General features: G+C 39.3%; 1 protein-coding gene across 1 annotated transcript; it reads left to right on the top strand.

Annotated features, from left to right (window-relative positions):
* The first annotated feature begins 349 nt into the window (after window positions 1–349).
* LOC142625341 (uncharacterized) lies at window positions 350–1417 on the top strand. The gene is made up of 2 exons (XM_075799019.1): window positions 350–623; window positions 711–1417. Exons 1-2 carry the CDS (start codon window positions 350–352, stop codon window positions 1415–1417), a joined length of 981 nt encoding a protein of 326 aa, XP_075655134.1.
* Window positions 1418–23352: the final 21935 nt, after the last annotated feature.

The following is a 23352-nucleotide window of genomic DNA, read 5'->3' as shown; positions in this document are numbered from 1 at the left end:
CCTAGATGAAGAGGGATGACCCATTCTATTATGCCACAAAATATAGTTTGAAACAGTGGAGTTATTACATGAAACAAGACTACAATCAGCAGCAACAGAGGAAGGAGAGTAAACACCAGGATATGAGAGGATAGTGGGCATGAAATTGGAAAAGAGCGAGTTGTCTCGGTGTATTCCATTGATTCCTAACTCATCCTCCATTGTTGAGTTTTCTTGAAGCTTTCTTTTCACTCTGTAGTTCTTTTTCTTTCGTTGATTCCTTTTACAAAGTCTCTATAATTCTTTGCTCATGTTTTCTTTCTGATTCTTGAAACTAAGTTCGTTGTAAAACCTAGTTCAAGCTTCTCCAATGGCTTCCGCAACTGCCAATATAGATTCTGTATCATCTATTTCTCAAACCTCTGTGCCTGCTTGGGAAAAACCATCCAGTCCCTATTTTTTGCATAGTAGCGAGAATCCTGGCTTGGTTTTGGTTAATCAGCCTCTTACTGAAGAAAACTATGCTACTTGGAGCCGATCTATCATTTATGCTCTTGATTCCAAGAACAAGACAGACTTCGTTGATGGCACCATTAAAGCTCCAACAAGTCCTTCAGATCCAATTTTCCCTACTCGAAAGAAATGTAACAGAATGGTTCTCTCTTGGTTTATCAATTCGATGTCCAAGGATCTGGTTTCAAGTGTGATTTACTTAAATACTGCATAAGAAGTTTGGACAGACCTCAAGAATCGATTCTCTCAGAGCAATGGCCCTAGGGTTTCTGAACTTCGAAGAATGGTAAGTACTCTCTCTCAAGATAATCTCTCTGTGAGTAGTTATTACACAAGGTTCACGGTAATCTGGGATGAATTGGTCAATTATAAGCCAATTCCTTCATGTTCTTGTGGTATTTGCACTTGTGGTTCAATGGTTGCTCGAGTTAAGTATCAAGAAGAGGAGTGTACTATGAACTTCCTGATGGGGCTTAATGAATCTTTTGCAACTGTTAGGGGACAGATCTTACTAATGAAGCCCTTGCCTTCACTGAATCAAGTCTTCTCTCTCATCACTCAAGAAGAAAAGCAAAGAAGAGTTGGTTATAATGCCATTGCAGTTGAATCTGCTACTCTCTTCTCTAGAGGTTCTAATACTTCGTATAACAAGGGTAACTATGCCAACAAATCTAATGGTAAAAGGGAAAGGCCAATTTGTTCACGCTATGGAATATTTGGGCATGTGGTGGACAAATGCTATAAGATTCATGGTTACCCTCATGGGTATAAGAACAAAATAAAGGGGCACTCAGCCAATCAGGTTTCACTGGGTTCCAATCTGGATAATGCAAATAGTATGGAGGAGTTGACTACAATAGCTCTTACTTCATCTCAGTGTCACCAACTCATGTCCATATTGCAGGCCCATACCTTAGGATCATAAGGCAATCAAGATTCTTCTCTTGGAACTCACCAAGTTGCCACACTCATCAGTCAAACTTGACTAGTACTTCTTCAATAAGCTTCTTCTTGCGAAGCCTTTTCCTCTGTGCCCTCGTTAGCTTCTGCGTCCCAGACTCACTATCATCATTATCATCACTTGCAGAGCAACTACTCTTTTCCCAATCATCTGAATTTTATCCATCGTCAAATCATCAATCAAGAATCAATTTTTCTTATTCTAAAAAGAAATTGAAAAGAGAATACTAATAATAATTATATAGATATTGAAACCTGAAGTAAGATCCATAGCAAACTCTTCTTCTAATAGCTTCATTGGCTTTTCCTCCTCCTCTTCTAGCTGTAAGGTCACACAATTACAATCCACATTACAATAGAAGAAACACACACACACACACACACACAGAATACTGGCGTAGAAGGTGGAGGTTGCGGATAAAGCATGTTGACAAAGGCTTCATTGAATCTGCGTCGTTTTTGTTCATGGTTCATTGGTTTAGAATATTGTGGCTCAAGGAGATAGAAAAAATTTCAGTTCAATGGAAATAACAAGGCTGTTTGGTAATGCCCTTCAATTTAGTAATTCCATTTGAGCTTTCCTTACAGCATACAACAGTTGATGGTGTTTTGAGTTTTTGTTTTTATGAGGCGGTTTGATAACGTTGTTCTAGTAACATTGTTTGTATTTTTTGGAAATACGTGTGGATGAAAAAGTGTATAAAAATGCATATATTGTTGTTTAAAAACTGAAAACATGTGTTTAAACACATGTACCAAATAGGCCCTTAGTGGCTGTTTGGTATGGTTATTTGAGCAAAAATTTTCAGTTTTTAAACAACATTATACGTATTTTCACATACTTTTTCACCCACACATATTTTCAAAAAATATAAATAACGTTACCAAACGGACCCTTAAGGTTTTTCGAGTGAGTAAGTAGTAACCAAATTATTCTTTCCCCTCTTCTCATTATTTTATATAGGATTTTACTAATATATGCCATAAGAGCACACAATTATATACTATTTTTGGAAAAAAATTTATCGAAAATTATCGAAAATTTATAGTTTTTTCAATTTTTCATAAAATGTTTCCAAAATGGATGGCTTAATATGTGCTTTAGGGCACACATTAACCGAACCCTTTTATAATATATATATATATATATATATATATATATATATATATATATATATATATATATATATATATAAATGAGATAGGTTCAAGTTACACCTGGTGTAACTCCACAAGAGTTACATCTTTTTTAAGCCGTAAATTTATGAGAGATCCAACGGATAAAAACAAAACATCATTATCCATTACAATATTAAATACTTACCTAATCAAGTCTCTTCATTATCTCTCTCCTTATTAAATATTTCTTATGTCTCTTTTTCTCTCTCCTTATTAAGCCTTTCTTTCCATTTTCTGTGCAATTTCTCCTATGTTTCTACTTTCTTAGTTTTTTCCTCTAACTAAACTCCAAGGCATTGAAAAACCCTGTTAAACTCATTTCGACTGATTTCACAAATCTGTGTCCATGCCTTTAGTCAATTTGATTTCACAAGTAACGTTCAAGTTAGAATCACATTTCATCATTTAATTTTTCATTTTTGTAGTGTGTCACAAAATCATTCTTCATTATAAAATGCCCTAACGTGTAAAGAACTCAAAAGTATAAGAATCACACAGTGAAAAATACAGTAATATTAAAATGATGGTAATTCTTTCTTGACGAGATCTTACTCCAAGCTTCATTTTGTAGGAACTGCAACTGAAAGAAATTAAGGTGATGATGTAACCGTAAATTTCCTAAGAAAAGTAATTCCATCTGGAAAGAATTACTACTTGAACTGAGGTTAATCTCTATAAAGAAACAAAAAAGAGGTTCGACAGTGTTCCTAGTTTGAAGGAGAGGGCACAAAAGGTAGTGGTTCGCCTCCAGGTGACTTTTTTTCTTTTTAAACTTTTGTAGCTTATGGGACTGAGGTTAATCTCTTAGATAATGCAAAATCTTAGGTCACTATTAAAATTTTGAATATCTAGGCTTCACATTATGTCTGTTGAGTTTCTCTTTTACTATCGTGGCATAATTAACTGTCTACAGGGTGGGGATCAGAAATATCGTAAGGCATGGACACAGATTTGTGAAATTAGTCGAAATGAGTTCAACAGGGTTTATCAATGCCTTGGAGTTCAGTTAGAGGAAAAAACTAAGAAAGTAGAAACGTAGGAGAAATTGCAAAGAAAACAGAAAGAAAGACTTAATAAGGAGAGAGAAAAAGAGACATAAGTAATATTTAATGAGGAGAGAGATAATGAGGAGACTATTAATTAGGTAAGTATTTAATGTTGCAATTGATAATGGTGTTTTGTTTTTATCCGTTGGATCTCTCATAAATCTATAGCTTAAAAAAGATGTAACTCTTGTGGAGTTACACCAGGCGTAACTTGAACCTATCTCCAATAGAAAAATTTATATACATGCACATACTTAATCATTTTAAGTAAGTCATATATATATAAATTGAAACCTAATTTTAACCAAATTTGTAGACAAACTTTAACTACTCCTCTTTTTATTTTTTTGAGAAAAATAATCACTCATCTTTTAAAGTTAGATTTTTTCTTATCATTATGATAGTGATCAATTTTGTTTGTTTGTTTGTTTTCTTGTGTTATCAAAAAATTTTCTTTACCAAAGTTTTTTTTTTTAAATTTTGGTTCTCAAATATAATTTTTTTTAAAATATATCTTTTGAGGTTGAAAGTAGATTGGAATTTTGTTGTTGTTAGTAATTCGACAATTAGGTAGAATTTTATTTATATAAGAGAATTTGTAGTAGCCTTTGACTTTAGAGTTTATTGATCCAAAAGAAAAAGAAAAAGTAAAGTAAATATTTTATAGAATCTTGAGGGAGTGTCATTTATTGACAAAGTAAACATCTTGTGGCATGATTTTATTTGTCACATTTAGAATCTTGAAGGAGTGTCATCTACCTAATTCAAATCCACTGTGAATTTGTATTCTCATTTACCCCATGTTTAGGAGTTCATAAAAAGGGAACAAAATGAAATGAGTAAAATAAAATAGGAAAGAATGGAAAAGAATAAAATATTTATTTCTCTTGTTTGGATGTTTGAAAGAAAATAAATTCAATGATGAAAAATAACATTTTGTGAGAACAAAATGTAAAGGAAATGAATGAAACATTTTTCACAATTGCTAATACATCATTATTTGATTAGTGCTAATAAATTTTTTTGTCAATAATAAGGATGGAAAATGACAATTTCTTAATTGATTTCAACTCAATAATTTGTGGTCTATCGAAATTGAACTCTATGCTTTTTAAATACCAAAATTCATCTAGATGGATTCTATACGAAATTTCGCAATAATTTTCCTTTCAATACAACTCAAAGAGTCTATTAAATACTCATCTTCTATTTTGTTTTAAATTCTAGTTTTTACAATATTCATAACTAAAAAAATTCACCAAATTGACAGTTTAATTATTGTAATTGAAAGTTGTGTTAAGTGTAAGAAACTTAACACATACTCAATTATAACATCATCTTGTTGATGACAAGTTTGGTCTCGTCTCTCAACATAATAAACATTCATACATATTGCTAGCCTTACAAAATAAATTTCGTAGTGTCAAAGTGAAGTATCACGTATTAATTTATCATCTTACAATTTTGGATAGGTGCTTTAATGGATGAAATAAGATGAATGACATAAAATCCTTACATAATATCTCAGCAACTCAAACATTTGAGCGAAGAGAACTAGGATCATTAGCTATATTATTATTAAAAATATACAAAATTTTCTATCCACTTTATTTCCCAATTCTTAAATCCATAGACAGTGAATGCATTATTTCTATTAATCCAAGATGTTTAATTAAAAAGAGCATGATTGACAAAAAATATTATGTTTATTAGGTGAATATTCAAGCTATGAAGGAAATAATGTGAATCAAGAAGGTTGATAAATTCATACGTGAAAAGATTGGCATCCTTCTAACTAAAAAATTGAGTAGTGTCGTGAAAATAAAACACACACTCACACACAAATTCAAAATGAAAGAAAAAAAATTCGTACAATCCTTTACTTGGAGTCAGATGACGCCCAAATTTCAAATATTTAACTTTAGGTCTCAAATACTCAACAAATCTCAACAAAACAAAACAAAAAATACTAAACAATCAAAGCGTCATGCCAAACACAAATATGTATATAATGATATATATATATATATATATATATAGGAGAAAATGAGTTTTAATTTTGCCCTTATTTTTTAAAATATCTAACACAATATTTCTGTTTTGAAACTATATAGGAATATGTCCCCGTTTTGAAACTCAATTTTCTCAAAATCGAGTTTCAATGTAAAACTCGATTTTTAGAAAATCAAGTTATAGCCAAATCAAACTTAAAAAAAAAATATTTTGTGGAACTCGAGTTTATGAAACTTGATTTGAAGAAAATCGAGTTTCAAAATAGGGACATTATGCTATATATTTTAAAAAATAAGGGCAAAAGCCCATTTCTCTTACATATATATATATATATATATATATATATATATTCCCTTCAGTTTTAGCATTGTATTTAGTTAATCCTTGGTTTCGCCTAAAAGTTTTTTTTTCTTGAGAAACACACACATATAGAAGAGGGAAATAGGTTATAACTTTTGTTGAAGCTCTTTTTTTTTTTTTTAAAAAAGCCCATCAGCAGGAAGAAGCCCAACATTATGGGCAAGAAGTGAGTTGGCGGATTGATAGGAAGGAACCAATAACGGCAGAAATAATGGATTATAGGCCCATAAAATAAATAAATGGGTCTTGAGAAATGCAAATGGGCCCAGAGGAGCCCAAAGGAGGAAGTAGTAAACCCATGGGTATTATGTAATGAAGAAAAGTAAGAATGGGTCAGAGTAGGCCCGATGTAATGAGGTAAGAAAGAAAGGGGTTGATGGAAAGCCCATCAGCCCCAAGGATGAAGGATAAAGTAATTAGGCCAAGGAAGCCCAAAAGAGTTAGCAAAACGCCCATGGGAATACAGAATTAGGAAATGAGCCGAGGATGCCCAAGGAAAGCAAATGGGCCAAGGATGCTCAAGGAGAAAGAAATGGGACAAAGGAGCCCACAAGCAATGTAACGGATTGGGAAACCCAAAGTAACATGAATGACCATACAGAGCCATTGAAAGAAGGCTGGGCAGCAAGCCCAAAGAGGCCCAGCAAACACAGGTCCAATAATACCGTGGCAAGAATAGCAGAATGGTGTGGCAGGAACAGCAACAAGACTTTGGGTGAAGCAAGAAATGGACTAAAAAGAGAAGTCCAAGCAAGTCCCAGCCCTTGGAAAAAAACAGACCAATAAAGAATGAAAGACCAGACGGTTCACGCCATAAAAGGTCAAGAGGAGGCGGCAGAACATATAGACGAGCCCCAGACCACGGCAGACACATGAGTAGCAGACAGGTTTGGACGTACACAAGAAGTGGAGCATGCGCAAGACCCAAGCCCTACCAGCCTGTACCTAGCCAATACAGGAGTGGTGGGTCATAGGTTAGAGGTAAGAGATGGTATGGTCTAGTGGTAGGGAGAAGGGGAAGCCTATTCTAGGGTTCCTACTTAAGCTCTTTTAGGGGAAATGTCCTACTGGGATGACATACCCCCCAAAAGAGGGAGGATGAGCTAGAACTATTAAATGCATGCCATAAGCGATAGGAAGGGAGAGCATGCACACCGTGGCAGATGAGAAGGCCACAGTGAGCAAACAAAAAAAACAACCTTCTTTGTCTAGTAATGGGGAGTGGCACAGCCAGCACAGATAAGTGGTGGTGGCTAGGGCACTGACAGACTAGTGGTAGTCAGCATGGACACCCAGACCAGACAAAGGTTGTTAAGGGGAAAAATGGTAAAGAAACAGGCGCGGCAGACAGTATATAAAGAGCCTTTTCCGTGCACAGTAGGGGGAAAAACGGTAGCAATCACCACGAGAGTAATGACCATCACGCTACATAAGAAAGCATTAGAGAAAAGAGAGAAAACAGAAACAGAGAATTGAAATAGTTGAAACAGGAGAAAGAAACAAAGTATTAAAAGAAAAAAAGCAAGAGAGATTAGAATGGCAAGCATGCATCAATGGGTTTTTTCCTTCTCTCCCTCTTAAAGCCTACCTTCTACTAAGAAATAATTCCTGGCACAAGCCATTCAGGTCCGCTTCCTCAAAGTGTGTAATTTTCATGGCAGGATGCTCTTACGAGGTTACCTACATTGAGGAAATGGTTCTCTCCTTGGCCACAAATGCGTAACTAAACTAAATTTGCCAAACTAATCATATTCTTCTTTGACTTTACTAATTATTGCTATATTTTCTCCTCTAGCCTTTATTATTACTCTTACAACTCATTCTCTTCTTTTATTTTAGTGAAAGACTGTTTATTTAGTCTGTCTAACAATAACGTATCTCGCTTATCATTATTTTGTTGCACCCATTCCCCCACAACTTTCTTTAGCGATAGTTTCGCCTGCCGTGGGCATGTGACAATAGTTTCTGCAAACGGAGACATAGTTTGTGCGTAAGCTGGACCAAAGTGAGTTGCAGTTGGGCCGGTCCCAACTCTCTTATCTAGAATACTCGGGCCTAGTATTGCAGAAGCAGTCCAGCTCAAAAACACAAAAAGGCCTACCACATTTAAACTGGCGACTTCACTGGGGAGTTGGGAGGCAGATAGGGAAAAAAGACTGAACCCTAACCGCAGCAAGGATACCCACTAACAATGCCAATGTTTTTTTTGAGGTGCTGCAGGCGCTGCAACATTTGCAGCAGCAGATGATGGAGGAAATTCGCCAGTTGAAGACAGATAAGACAAAAGAGAAGGGGAGCCAGCATGTCCCAGAGCATACGGTAGACAAAGAAGAGACACCGGATGGAGGTGCTCTATAGAACGCGGAAGGAGAGATTCTATGCTCGAAGAACTCCTTACCCATTAAGGGTGCTCAGCAAACCATACCCTGAGAGGTATGAACCACGAGTTTTTATGCAGTATGATGGCAAGAAAGGAAGCACTATCGAGCACATAAGTAAGTTTATTGACACTCTTGGCTCTTACGTGGCAGATGAGGATTTATGTCTTCGGGAATTTTCTAAATCACTATGTGACCGTGCCTATACCTGGTACATAGGTCTAAAGCTAGGATCGATCCCAATCTGGGATGACATGGTGGACGTATTTTGTACTAAATATTTCCATGGAGAAGAAACGGTAACGCTTGCGACCTTGCAAGCAACCAAGCAAAGAAATGGTGAGGATTTAATGGAGTATATCAAAAGGTTCAGAGACATAGCACTTGACTGTAATGATCATTGTAAGGAAAAGACATTGATAGAAATGTGTATGACAAACATGATTAGGGAGTATAGAGCCGTTTCGGAAAACTTGGAAATCTCGCAGTTTGCGTAGTTGTTACAAAAGGCCAGAAAGACTGCTCAGTCAGCAAGGCCAAGTTCTGACAAAAGAAATGCCACGCAGGCCATGGCGGTGTCCACTAGCGAAAGAAAAAGGAAAGCTGACGGGGGGGGTACAATACCCCTCCACCACTACCTTGCACCCCAAAGGAGTTGGATGTGCTTTTAAACAAATGGATAGCTAACGGCATCTTCAAGCCCAATCAAGTTTCCAGAGAGCCCACAAAAGATGAGCGGAGGGACCTACGCTTCTGCCGCTTGCATAACTATGTGCAACACCTTATCGCAGACTGTTGGGCGCTCAGCAGATTGGTACACCTCAGTATCAAGGAAGGGACTCTGGAGTTCTCCCAACCGGAAGTTCAAAGAAACCCACTCCCAAACCACAAAGGGAAGGGTGTAGTAGCGGTTGTGATTTGTGCGGATCCAGGGGAGGACGAAGAAGAGAATCCCGCCCTGCTTGCCACAGTGATCACCACCTTATAAAAGAGTTCGAAGTTCAGGAATTTATTCGACCAATTAGGGCTCACAGTGAAAGAGCGAACGATAGCCACGGAAACCCTAGTAAGCATTGCCTCCGGGTAGGAATAGAATGCCTAGCAGCAAAAGCCGCAGGTGGCAGGACTCTCCTGCAGGAATCAAGTGAGATCACTTTCAGTGACGAAGATATGGAGGTGGGGTACTCAGATCACAGGAGGCTCTTTTACTTGGCGACGTTTATAAACCAAATCCCCATCAAGAGAGCCTTGGTGGATACAGGCGCTTCTGTAAATCTCATTCCACTAAGCACCTTATAAACAACAAGAATTTTAGAGAGGAAGATTCAGAGGTGCCCAATGGAAGTGACGAGATTTGGAGGAAGGGGCGAATACACCGCAGGCCACATCCAGCTATGGCTAAAAGTGGGTCCTATAGCTTCCATAGCTCGGTTCCACGTGGTAAAAATGGAGGTCTCATATCACGTGCTTCTGGGAGGCCATGGCTACATAAGCACCAATTAGTCCCGTCCACCTACCACCAGTGCATAAAGGGGAGATTGAATGGCAGGATGATACGCATAGTAGCAAATTCATCACCATTTGAGCAAGCAGAAGCCCATCTAGTAGAAACCATGTTCTATGACCAATGGGCGCCATCTAGGAAAGGTTCAATGTCAAAACCGCAAGGCACCTTCGTTCCTAGGTGGGAAGACGTCCGGAGTGACCCAGAACCTGATCTGAAAGAATTACTATCTTAGAGGAAAAAGAGGAAAGAAGCGCCTACTGCGGAGCCAGATGACACACTACAATGCGTCAGGGTCTGAGGCCCTAATGGCAAAATTGTATATAAGTTATGAAGGTGCGCGGGGCCTATGTGAGAAATGCAAGTGGGCCCCAGACAAGAAGGGCATCGCAAAAGCTTGGTATGTTGCGTGGCTCAAGAAGGTTCAGGGGAAGACGTTAGTAAAGAGAAAGACAAGAAACTTGTGGAAGAAGGAATTGCACAAGTTGTGGTAGAAGAAAAGTTGGAGGAAATTGACTTGGGATCTAACCCGCAGAAAATGAGACCCATCTTAATCAATTCACGGCTGTCGAAAAAAGAGAAAGCAGTATTGATACTATTGCTAAAGGAATTCAAAGATGTCTTTGCATGGGAATGCAGTGAAATGCCAAGATTAGACCCAGGGCTGGTGGTGCATACACTGAATGTGGATCCCTAGACCAAGCTAGTGGCCCAACCTGCCAGGATATTCCACACCGAGATAGAAGGGCAAATAATCAAGGAAGTGCATGACAAGACCTGCGGATCCTACGGAGAAGTCAGTCTTTACCACAGACTCCAAAGGACAGGTTTCTATTGGCCAAGTATAGGTAAAGACGCAAGTCAGGTCCAAACCCAATGTGAAACCTGCTAGCTTGCAGCAGACAGAGAGGAAAGTTATACTACATTCACTAGTGAAGACTGGAGAAACCCATTCACACAGTACTTGACATAAGGTATTCTGCCGCAAAAGCACAGTGAAAGATACAAGCTAAAGAGGCTGGCAACGTGTTACTTTCTACACAACGGGGTCCTCTTCAAGAAAGGGTATGATGGGGACCCATTACGATGTTTGAGCCCTGAGGAAGCAAGAGATATGATAAAGGAAGTGCACGCATGAGAATGTGGGGAATACCAGGGGAGGAAGAAGTTGTATAGAGGCTTGCTACAAATGGGTTATTACTGGCCCACCATGAAAAAAGGATACGGCAGAATTTGTGAATAGATGCCACAGCTGTCAAGTACAAGCCAACCTAATTCACACTCATCCGCAGAAATTACACATTATGGTTACCCCATGGCTCTTCCATACTTTGGGGTTTGATTTGATGGGGTCAGTTAACCCACCATCGCATGGATACATATGGATCCTAGTGGCTACAAAATACTTCATCAAATGGGTAGAGGCAGTGTCATTTCGTAAAGCCATAAGATGAGTAATAGCAAACTTCATCAAAGAAAATATAATTTTGAGGTTTGGGGTACCTCATAGGATTATCGGCGACAATGGCACGCCATTTGTCAACAATGATGTGAGGAAGATGCTAGAATTCTACCTAGTCAAACACCATCGTTCATCATCCTACTACCCGCAAGGAAATGGGCAGGCAGAGGTGACAAACAAGAACCTCATAAAGATCATCAACAAAATGAGCTAAAAATACACAGGAGGATGGGCCTTGCACCTGCCAGATGCTCTTTGGGCTTACAGAAATTCACCGAAGACAGCCACAGTATAATAATATGATAGTTTTCCTTTGGTTTCTATAGCTTCATTTTTTGTTTCTAGCTTTTAGTTCTTGAAGGGAAGTAGAGCTAGAATCACTAGCATGAAAAAAAAAATGATTGAAACCTTGTGAGGGAATGAAGGGATTTTTCTCTTTTAAATGATGGACTTGAAAGTGGAGATGGAGAGAGTTTAGAAAGCTTCTAGTGTTTCCTCTAAAAAAATGAGAGCAAGAAGGTGATAAGTGGCTTAAAAAGCTTTTAGGATAGTTGCATGATTGAATAAGTGGCTTGCCACATGTCTTACATGCATGACAAGGAGAACAAATGGCATTTAAAGGATATGACAAAGTATTGTAAAAGCCTTCTATTATAGAGTTCTCATGATATTTCTGTTGTAGAACCCTATGGTATTGTACTAATATTATGCAATATTCTACCATAGCATTTTACTCACAATACTGCTTTGTTTTAACGTTGTTATGTTCTGCTACAGATTTCTGCTACAATACTGTCCTGCTGTAACGTTGCTGCAATATTCTGCCATAGAATTCTGCAACACCGTTTTGCTGTAATGTTGTCATAATACTCCACCACAGAATTCCACTATGGTACTACTGTGATGTTTTGGAAACTTTCCAGAGGGTATAGCTTGGACGGTTTAAGAACATATGCGTCTCGCTTTGGTATGGACTTGGAAACATGTTTGTGGAGGAGAAATATCTCATTCTCCCCATCTTGATCCCAACTCCCCAGCGGAGTCACTAAAAAATGTCAGGGGTTCTTTTTAAGTTTCTTGTACCTTAGACACGCCTCTTGATGTTATTGGACAACACTTAGTCTAAACTTTTTCTAAGAAGGAAGTTGGGTTTGGCGCTCCGTGGAATGGGCTCCAAAGTACCATTCTGCCACTACCAGTTTGTGTGCAAACGTTAAGTCCAAGTCCAAGTCCAAGGGAAGACGCTGCAAAGTGGGCTTATCCTTTGTTTCTACCACAAAATGAACTTTTCTCCAGCTTCTGCCACAGGTCTAACTTTTCTGCTATGTAGCAAAACTTTCTACTGTGTAGTAAAACTGTCTGCTGTGCTATAAAACTTTCTGCTGTGCAGAGTAAAGCCTTCTGCAGTGCAGTAAAGCTTTCTACTGTGCATTAAAGTCTTCTACTGTGCAATAAAGCCTTCTGCAATGTGATGACTACTCTTCATTTTTTATTGCAAAAATACTTTTTTACTTCTTACATATAAAAAAATCTAAAACCCAAAGAAAATATCAATCAAGCAAATGTTAACTTACATGGGTTAGCATATTCTCAAATATATACATACATATATTTGTAAATATACTTATACGTATTCACATATACATCTATAAAATATATTTTGCAGAACATGAGAAACAAGATATATGTATATATATATATATACACACACACACTTATGGTAGGATAATGATAAGGTAAAACACATAATAACAAAGAAATAAGAAAGCTTTAGCAGAAAAGGAGGTTCAACTAGTATAATAGCTAACACGGTAAATACAATAAAAAGGTGCTACAGTAGAATAACTAGTACAACAAGTAAAAAATATCACAACAAGACAACTGATGCAACAAACATGATAAAAACGTGCTACAGTAGAATGACTAAATAAAACAGATATAAGTTATAATGAGAGAATTCAAATATATTTCCAATTGAAATCAAGTATTGAAACTTCCCATAGAATAAGTAAACTAAGAAGGAACCTAAATCCCAACTTGAACAACCTTGTCATAGGCTTCTGCCATCAAAGTTGTGCACTTTGGAGAATAGGCCTAAATGACTACTAGCTATTACTTTTGGAGACTTCAAAGGGTGGGTTTGCTAAAAGGGAGGGAAAAGATGGTCTATTGATGTATGCCCCTATTTCTGCCGTGTTTTTTCTCTTCTTTTTACCACTTTCTTTCTTTCTCTCCATTCTTTTCTCTTTTTTTTACTCTTAGTTTATAACTACTATCTTGCCGTGGATTGTTTTTCTCACTTGGATATTTTCCCTTAGGTGCTTCCTCCTCTCTTACCATAGGTTCCCCCCTTAGGTGCTTCCTCATTGGGTCTCCCCTTTTAGGTGCTTCCCCATTAGGTCTCCCCCTTCCCTTTGGTCCTTCCTCATCTCTTCATCCATAGATACCTCCTCCTTTTATAGTGAGCTAATTTAATGTGATTTCTCTTTTTTATCCCTAAAGCTTCACCAACTATTTTTAGTTTGTTGTGGACATCTCTTTAGGACTACCCACTAACCCATTGGTTGCCCCCGACCACTGCCATTACTCAATACATATTTGTGCACCACTACTTGTTTCAAGAAAAAATTTCCTTTTGTTTGTTCTTGCTATATACCTCTACCTCTAGGTTTAAATGGATAAGGATTTGGCTACCTCACTACCTAGCTCAATAGCATGCATCAGATGGTCTCAACCATCTATTACTTCTTTTGGGTAAGATACCATTCCAGCAAGGTATATTCCTAAAAGAAGTCATGGTAGGGAACCAAATATAGACCCTATTTTCCCTACCACCACCAAACCACACCATCTGAATCCCTTTGACCCTGGGCCTACCTTCCTTGTATTGGTTAGGTACAGGTTGGTGGGGCTTCAGCCCTTCTATGCTTACTTCACTATCTTCTGTTTTTGTTTTCTTTCATTCCCACGCCATTTCTTTTGTAGCAAATTAGTTCTGTTTCATTCTGCTGCGTGTTTTTTGTCTTATTTCTTCATGTGTTTCCTGCTGTGTTTGTCAGGTTTGGCTTTTCTTTCCTTCACGTGATTCCTGCTGCTGATACTTCCTACTGTTCCTTGTTTCTTTTCATCGTGCTTCTTCATATTAGTTTTCACGCATATCTTTTTTATACAAAAGGATTTAGGCCTTTATGGGTCAAATAATGTTGAATGGATCAAAAGGGTCTGGAGCCCAATTTATCTTCATTTGCCGAAGTCATTCTGCTGAAGAACTATATTCTGTGGCAAATCTGTATTCTGCTATAGATTTGTAATTTGCTGCAGATCTGCGTTTTGCTGTAGATCGCTTTTCCTTGCACTTCTTTCTTTGGACATTTCTTGCTTTTCGGTCTTCTTGGTGGGTCTTTAGGCTTTGCTTTTCATTGGGCTTTCCTCAGTATGGATTTTTTGGGTACGGGTTCAAAAATGGGCATCAACAGAGTGAAATCAGATCTGAAAAACTGATTTTCATAAATCTCGATAGATAGGGTATCTATCGAGTAGCTATCAAGCATTGGGCTAAAGCAGCCTTTTAAACCTCAATAGATGTTATTTGTCAAGCTAGCTATCGAGATTTAAAATTCAGCACTTCTTCACTTGTTTCTTGGACAGATTTGCATGGCTTTAACACTTGAACTTGAAATCTTGTTCCTTGAAGTATTAAACACATCCTAGATTTACCCAATTACAAGTAAAGTGCGTTTTGTCAAAGGAGTAGCCAATTCTTAATGACAGATGTTCCTAATATGAATCACATATGTCCTAACACTAGCTTTTGTTCACCTTGTGATGTTATCATTTCTGTAATTTGCTCTCGGTGAGAGTGAGGAGTGTGAGAGTATACATGGAGTCCACTACCATCTACCACTATAGGTTGCATGGCTGGGTGGTCCTCAACATGTACATCTGTTTTGCTAATTTTTGTTGCATATAAGTTCGGTGCTACACGTATCAACTATCACATGGCCTACTTTGACACCTTTTGTCAAACTTTAAAGCAGGGATAAAAGTTGAGTAGATCAGATGGCATCATAAAAGTTAGAAATTTAATGAATTTAGGGAGGTTAACAAGTATGTTGATGTACTTGGCCGGCTTGGTGCTCATCAAACTCAGGATTTTGTTATGTTTTTTGAGTCTCTTTCTTATGTGTATTTTCTTCTTAATTTGGTATGCTGTATGAATGCTTTGTTCCTTTGGATGGCGTTGGTTGCTATCCTTTATTATATCCTCATAAAATCATCCCTTTTTATCACAAAAACAAAAAATAAAATTTCGTGAATTTAGGGTGTTTATTATGGGCTCTTATAATAAATAATAACAAAAAGACATTATGGGCAATAATATTCGTGTGTCCACTTTTTCACGTCTAATTTCATGTTTTAAATATAAACATTTTCTTTTCGTCTTTGAAAATGGGTATTGTAGGGACATTGGGCCCAGTAATTTATGAAGGATGGCCCAAGAATATCTCTTGGGCTAAAAGCCCAATCCGAGGACATCAAGTGATCTAGGGGTGTGTGAATGTACCTTATAAAGAAAATACTAGGTAAAGATGTGATAGCGTATGAATAATTATGTTCGAGGAAAACTTTGTCCTCGGATAATAAAGCCGAGGTAATAGAAGGGAAGGTTTAATATCCCTAGGCTATGTTATAGAATTCCTATGGTTTCGGGAAGACACGGTACACGTGGAGGGTAATAGAAAGGGCGGTGGAATATCTAAGATAAAACTGCTACCATCGCCCCCACATTAAAGACTCTGCAATTGATATGCTGGCTGCATTGATGAAGAAATGAGACCTAAGCATGAGGTTTGGAACTTGGCCCCTGACTCTAGAAAACTTCAGGAAGGGCCAACGTTATAACCATGAGGTGGAAGATGAGAAGGAGAGGAAGAGGAAGTATAAATTAGAGAAATGGCCTTCAAAAGAAGGGCAGGCTTTTCTTTGGAGAAAAAAGAAAGAATAGTATATGATAAATCTGACTATCCACAATTGTAATCTATCTTGAGAAACAATATTATAAACTATCCTCGGATTGTGTCTGAAGAGGAATTTTCATTCATATTCTTATAGATAACTCCTTATTTGTGCCATTGGGCCCAAAGCCCGTTTTTCTTTGTTGTTTAAACCACCTTTGAAATCTAGATTTCAAGCCCACTCTTTACAAATTTATTGTAAAAAGGCCTTTCAAGCCCTTTCCCTTTTGATCGTGGGTCAGGAGTTCGAATTGTGTCCTTACAATTGGCGCTGTTTGTGAGAATTTAGTCTTTGAAGAGGTTTAAACATCATGGTGGGCTCAGGACCACAACACCGTATAGAGTTTGTGGGCTCCCAGCATGAGGATCACTCCTTGCATCTTGAGCACGAAGAGAACCGGGAAGGTAGTCTGCATACTACGCACACTACCAGAAGTAGGAGACATTCACAAGGGGGAAGTAGAGTTCCTCACGAGGAAAATACCAAAGCCATGCAGAAAGAAATTGACAGCCTAAAAAGGAAATTGTGTCACGAAAGGCGAAGGCGAACTCCTTCTGTCTCCGATCCCTCTTCGGAGGGTTCCGAGGATGACAATTACAGGCAGAGATCCAAAACTCCCCCAGAAGAATCTTTCTCTTACGAGGAAGACAACCTACATGGGCGGTAGGGTAAAAACTATTCCTCTAAGGGCTTGGGAAATGATGCAATGGGTAGGGCGTTGCACCAAATCTCCAGGTCACCCTTCACACGCAAGTTGGAAGAAAGGAGGCTACCTCGGCGCTTCACACAACCAGCCTTCACTATTTACAATGGCCGAATGGATCCTGTGAAGCATGTGAGCCATTTCAGCCAAAGGATGGCAGTACATTCCAAGAATGAGACTTTGATATGCAAGATTTTTCCCTCTAGCCTGGGACCCGTGGCCATGAGATGGTTTGATGGCTTGAGGGCAAGCTCTATCAATTCTTTCAAGGAACTTACTAGGGCATTTGGATCTCATTTCATCACGTGCAGTAGAGTTCCTTGGCCTTTAGATTCATTATTATCCATGGCCATGAGGGAAGGGGAAACCCTGAGAACGTATTCGGACAGGTATTGGGAGATGTTCAATGAATTTGACGGGGACTTCGATGATGTGGCGATAAGGACCTTCAAGGTCGGCCTACCTACGGAGCATGACTTGAGGAAATCTTTGACGAAAAAGCCTGTCAGGAGCATGCGTTGGCTCATGGATCGCATCGATGAGTACAAAAGGGTTGAGGAAGATCAGTAGCAAGGAAAGGGTAAGGCGAAGGTTATCCATCAGGAGAGGAGGGATTTCAGGTCGGACAGATACAACAACAACAGGCCTGCAAGAGATTTTTCCAAACAAGCTGGTCCTACCGCCCCACAGGTGGTCAACATTGTTTTCAAGGAACCAATGCAACAGCTGTTGGAGAAAATCAGGCATGAGTCATACTTCAAGTGGCCTAATAAGATGGCAGGGGACCCTTTGAGACGCAACCAAAATCTCCATTGCCATTATCACCAGGAGAGGGGTCATACCACTGAGGATTGTCGAACTCTGTGGAATCATTTGGAACAATTGGTTAAAGAGAGAAAGTTAAAGCAATTCCTGTATCAGCCTAATGGTCAAGGAAACCACTCAGGGGTGACAAACCACAATGGCCCTTCGTCAAGGCCTCCTCTAGGTACAATCAATGTTATTTTCACGGCACCTGGAAGGACTGGCTCAACTCCTTCTAGGTTAATGTCTGTGGCTTGGACCTTGGCTGAGGAATCAAGGGATCAGCCGAAGAGGACTAAAGCGAATGTCCTACCAGCTTTGGGTTTCTTAGAAGAGGACAAAATCGGGACTATCCAGCCACATGATGATGCCTTAGTTGTTACCCTAAGAATAGGGAATTACGATGTGAAGAGGGTGATGGTCGATCAAGGCAGTGGCGCATATATCATGTACCCTGACCTGTTTAAAGGGTTAAATTTAAAGCTTGAGGATCTTACGGCTTATGACTCACCCTTGATAAGCTTTAAGGGAAAGGATGTCGTATCAAAGGGGCAAATTAGGCTGTCTGTACAATCAGGCCCAGAAGTGGTAAACGTAGATTTCATCGTGGTGGACGCCTATTCTCCCTATACAGCTATTGTGGCAAGACCTTGGTTTCATGATTTGGGTGCCGTTTCCTCAACCTTGCATGTCAAGGTTAAATTTCCTTTTAGAGATCAAGTGGTGAAGCTGCTTGGGAGTCAATCTGTGGCTCGACAGTGTGTCACGGCTGCAATTCTGCGTCAACCTGAACCGGAGTCCTCGACCTTGGCTAACGGAAAGTCGTAGCAATCAAAGTCTCTGGCCACAACTAAGGTAGATGAACCTGCATGTGAAGAATTGGAAAGGGTTCTCATAGACGATGACCTTGAAAAGTTCTTTCAGGTGGGGGTTCAATTGCCACAGGAGGAGAAGACAGAGTTAATTTTGTTTTTAAAGAGAAATATGGATGTATTTGCATGGAATGCTTACGAAGCCCCTGGGGTTGATCCGAATTTTATTTTTCATCATTTAAATGTCAATCCAGCTGTGGTACCGAGGAGGCAACCACCTCGGCAATCCTCCAAAGAGCATTCTGAGGCTGTTAAGGAGGAAGTGCTCAAACTCAAAAAGGCAAGTGCTATCAAAGAAGTTTTTTATCCATAATGGTTAGCTCATACGGTGGTGGTAAAAAAGAAGAATGGGAAGTGGAGAGTTTGTGTGGATTTCATAGATTTAAACTAGGCTTGTCCGAAGGATTCTTTCCCAATGCCTCGGATTGATCAGTTGGTGGATGCTACTGTTGGGCATCCTCGGATGAGTTTTCTTGATGCTTTCCAAGGTTATCACCAAATACCTTTAGCTGTGGAGGACCAGAAAAAGACTGCATTTGTCACTCCTACAGGAAATTATCATTATAAGGTGATGCCCTTTGGTTTGAAGAACGCAGGAGCTACCTATCAAAGGATGATGACTAGGATGTTTGAACCACAGCTGGGAAAAACTATCGAGGTATATGTGGATGACATGGTGGTAAAGAGTAAAGCGGTTTCTACGCATTTGGAAGATCTGAGCAACACTTTTCAAATGCTGAGAAAGTACAAATTGTGACTCAATGCCTCTAAATGTTCTTTTGGTGTGGGGTCGGGCAAGTTTCTAGGCTATATGGTAACTCACCAGGGAATTAAGGTCAATCCTGCTCAGGTCAAGGCCATTAGCAACTTACACCCACCTCGGAATCCTAAAGAGGTTCAGAGACTAACAGGAATGACTGCTGCCCTCAACCGATTTATTTCTCGGTCCGCGGACAGATGCAAGCCTTTCTTTCAATTGTTAAATAAATGGAAGGGTTTTGAATGGACCGAGGAGTGTGCGGTGGCTTTTCAACAACTTAAAGAATATCTCTCGCAACCACCCGTTATGTCTCTACTAGAAATTGATGAAGTTCTGTTCGCATATATTGCAGTAGCTAATCATGCAGTTAGTTTGGTTCTTATACGGGATGATGATAATGTACAGAGGCTAGTTTATTATGTAAGCAAGTCTTTGCATGAAGCCGAGGTGAATTATTTACCACTAAAGAAAGCAATCTTAGCGGTGGTGCATGCTACGCGAAGGCTTCCCCATTACTTCCAGTCTCATACAGTTGTTGTCCTAACACAACTCCCTCATAAGTCTATACTTCGGAGTGCGGATTATACGGGAAGAATTGCCAAATGGGGAACTGTCCTAGGGGCTTTCGATATCAAGTATATGCATCGTACCTCTATAAAGGGGCAAGTCATTGCGGATCTTGTGGCGGAGTATATTAAAGGATCAGGCATGGATAAAAAATCAGTTGGCATGATTTTGTACAAAGAGCCTCCGTTGTGGAAAGTATATGTTGATGGAGCAGCAAATCAAAGAGGATCTGGTGTGGGGCTAGTTTTGGTATCCCCTGAGGGAATTACTTTTGAGAAATATTTGAGATTAGGGTTCTCGGCCACCAATAATGAAGCAGAATATGAAGCCGTCCTCGCTGGAATGAACATGGTTTATAAGATAGGAGGGAAGATAGTACAAATGTTCTCGGATTCACTATTGGTGGTAGGCTAAGTGGAAGGGAAGCTAGAGGCAAGAGATTCAAGAATGCAAGGATACCTAACCCAGGTCAGGTATATGCAATCCAAATTTGAGTCCTTTTCTTTATTACATGTGTCCAGGTGTGGGAATACTCATGCTGACTCCTTGGCCACACTCACAACATCCTCCGCGCAAAGCCTACCTCGGGTCATCCTTGTTAAAGATCTGTGGAAACCCACTGGGACGAGTAATAACGCCACTCGAATTCTTCAAATTAGGACAGGGCCTAGTTGGATGGATCCAATTGTGACATTTCTCAAAGATGATATCTTACCTAAAGAAAAGTCTGAAGCAGATAAGGTTCACAGGAAAGCACCTCGGTTCTGGCTGTCCGAGGATCAGAAATTATACAAGCGCTCTTTTTCAGGACCATATTTGTTATGTATGCACCTAGAAGCAATGGAGTTACTTTTGGAAGAGTTGCATGAAGGGATTTGCAGAAGCCACACTGGAGGGAGGTCTTTAGCTCATAGAGCCCTTACTCAGGGCTATTGGTGGCCCAATATGCAAAGAAAAGCACAGGATTATGCGAAGAAGTGTGACCAATGTCAAAGATTCACTCCTAACATACATCAACCATGAGGTGTTCTTAATCCTCTATCTAGCCCTTGGCCTTTTGCTCAATGGGGCTTGGACATTGTTGGACCTTTCCCAAAAGCAGCAGGGAATAGGCGGTGGCTCCTCGTCGGAACAGATTATTTCACCAAATGGATTGAAACTGAGCCATTATCAAATATCAGAGACATGGAAGCAAAAAAGTTTGTATGGAAGAATATTGTCACCAGGTTTGGAATCCCTCATACTTTCAAATCAGATAATGGTCTACAATTTGATAATAAGGCCTTTAGAAAATACTGTTGTGATCTAGGCATCACGAATAGAAATTCCACTCCAGCTTACCCTCAAGGGAATGGGCAAGCCGAGGCTATCAATAAAGTGATAATTAATGGGCTCAAGAAAGGGTTGGGTGGTGCTAAGGGAAGATGGGTGGAAGAACTGCCACATGTCTTGTGGACATATCGAACTATACCACGAAGGTCCACAGGAGAAACACCCTTCTCCATGACTTATGGAGCCGAGGCAGTAATACCTCTAGAAACTGGGTTCCCAACACTAAGGAAGAACTCCTTCACTCCAGGCAGCAATGATAATCTATTGGTGAGAAGTCTAGACTTAGTTGAAGAACGACGAGAGAACGCCATGGTTCAACTAGCTTATTATCAACACAAACTCAAGCAGGGGTATGATTCTTATGTAAAACTACGGCCTCTTACACCTGGGGACTTGGTACTGAGGAAAGTTTTGGGTACAACAAAGAACCCGACATGGGGAAAACTGGGACCTAACTGGGAATGACCTTATTGTATTACCTCGGTCGCAGGCATAAGGGCTTATAATCTTGAAGATCTAGATGAATATGTTGTACAACGTCCCTGGAATGTAAATAACCTACAGAGGTACTATTATTAAATGTAAGGCACTTCGGCCATTTTTATTGACACTATATTACGTTCATTATCTTCGTTTGTCTAAGTATCAAACTAAAGCTTGGTATGCCTGGATCCTCGAACCACATACCTCATCCAAATTGATATTTTTTATCAAGTGTTAAACAAAACCTTAGTTATGTCTGGTCCTCGAATCATCTACTTTGGAGAAATTAACATTTCAATTCTTTTCACTAAGTATCAAATTGAAGCTTGGTATGCCTGGATCCTCAGACTACATACCTATGCCTGGATCCTCGGACCACATACCTCATCTAAATTGATATTTTTTTATCAAGTGTTAGACAGAACCTTAGTTATGTCTGGTCCTCGGATCATCTACTTTGGGGAAATTAACATTTCAATTCTTTTCACCATCTAGATCATTGGACCATATGCCTTATCTAAATGGATATCTCACTAAGTGTTGAATAGAGCCTAATAAACGTTTTGGTCCTTAGACGTGCCCCATCTAAACGAAATTCAACTACGTATATCTTAAAGTCTCCCTTAGATAGTGATAAATGGATAGAAATCCATGAGCATCACTTAATGCATTTACAGACATGTTGAACATGTTTATTGCCTAAATTCAATCCAGGTTGCTGCTTTGGCTTTAGTAAACTAATAAGGGTAAAAGGATTACTATTTTAAATATAGCAAAACAAGTATGAAGTAGTATGATCAAGGCAAAACAAAAGCAAAAACATCAAACAAAGAAGGTAGAACTTATGTTTTCATTAAATTCAAAATTCTTTGGAATTACAAAAGTACTTGCGAATTATCAGAATTACACTAGGTAGAAATAAAGGAAAGGCTAAAGACGAGAGGAGAACAATCACTGCTTCAACTTTATCTTCAAAGGGCCTTTAGGGTCTTGAGGAAGTTGAGGCTGCGCCGAAGACTCAACAGCTATTCCTTTGCCTTTTGGATCATCCTTCAAGGTTGTCGGATTTGCTTGATCACCCTGCTTATCCTTGGAAGAGTCTTTGGGGTCACTTGAGGGCTGTGTGTCCTCTAGTGCCTTTCCTTCTATTGGATCAGCTTGCTTTGGGAGTTGACCTTCAGCAAAGGCAGAGTCTTTAGCCAGCTCACCTTCCTTATCCTCAGATAGTGGTAGGTTAGCATCATCATCGACTTAAGAAAGGTCAGAGGCTCGAATGGCTGGAGGGTAGTCGACACTCTCTGCTTTCCAAAGAGTAGAAGAAGCCTCAACCCCAGCTCGGGAAAGTGCTCGTTCCACACTTGGAGGCAGTAATGCCTGCATACCTCAGGGACCTGAGCCTTGAAGGTTTCTATGATCTCCTT

This window comes from Castanea sativa, chromosome 2, assembly GCF_040712315.1.
Source record: "Castanea sativa cultivar Marrone di Chiusa Pesio chromosome 2, ASM4071231v1".
Lineage (NCBI taxonomy): Eukaryota > Viridiplantae > Streptophyta > Magnoliopsida > Fagales > Fagaceae > Castanea > Castanea sativa.
This window is presented reverse-complemented; position numbering and strand designations above follow the sequence as displayed.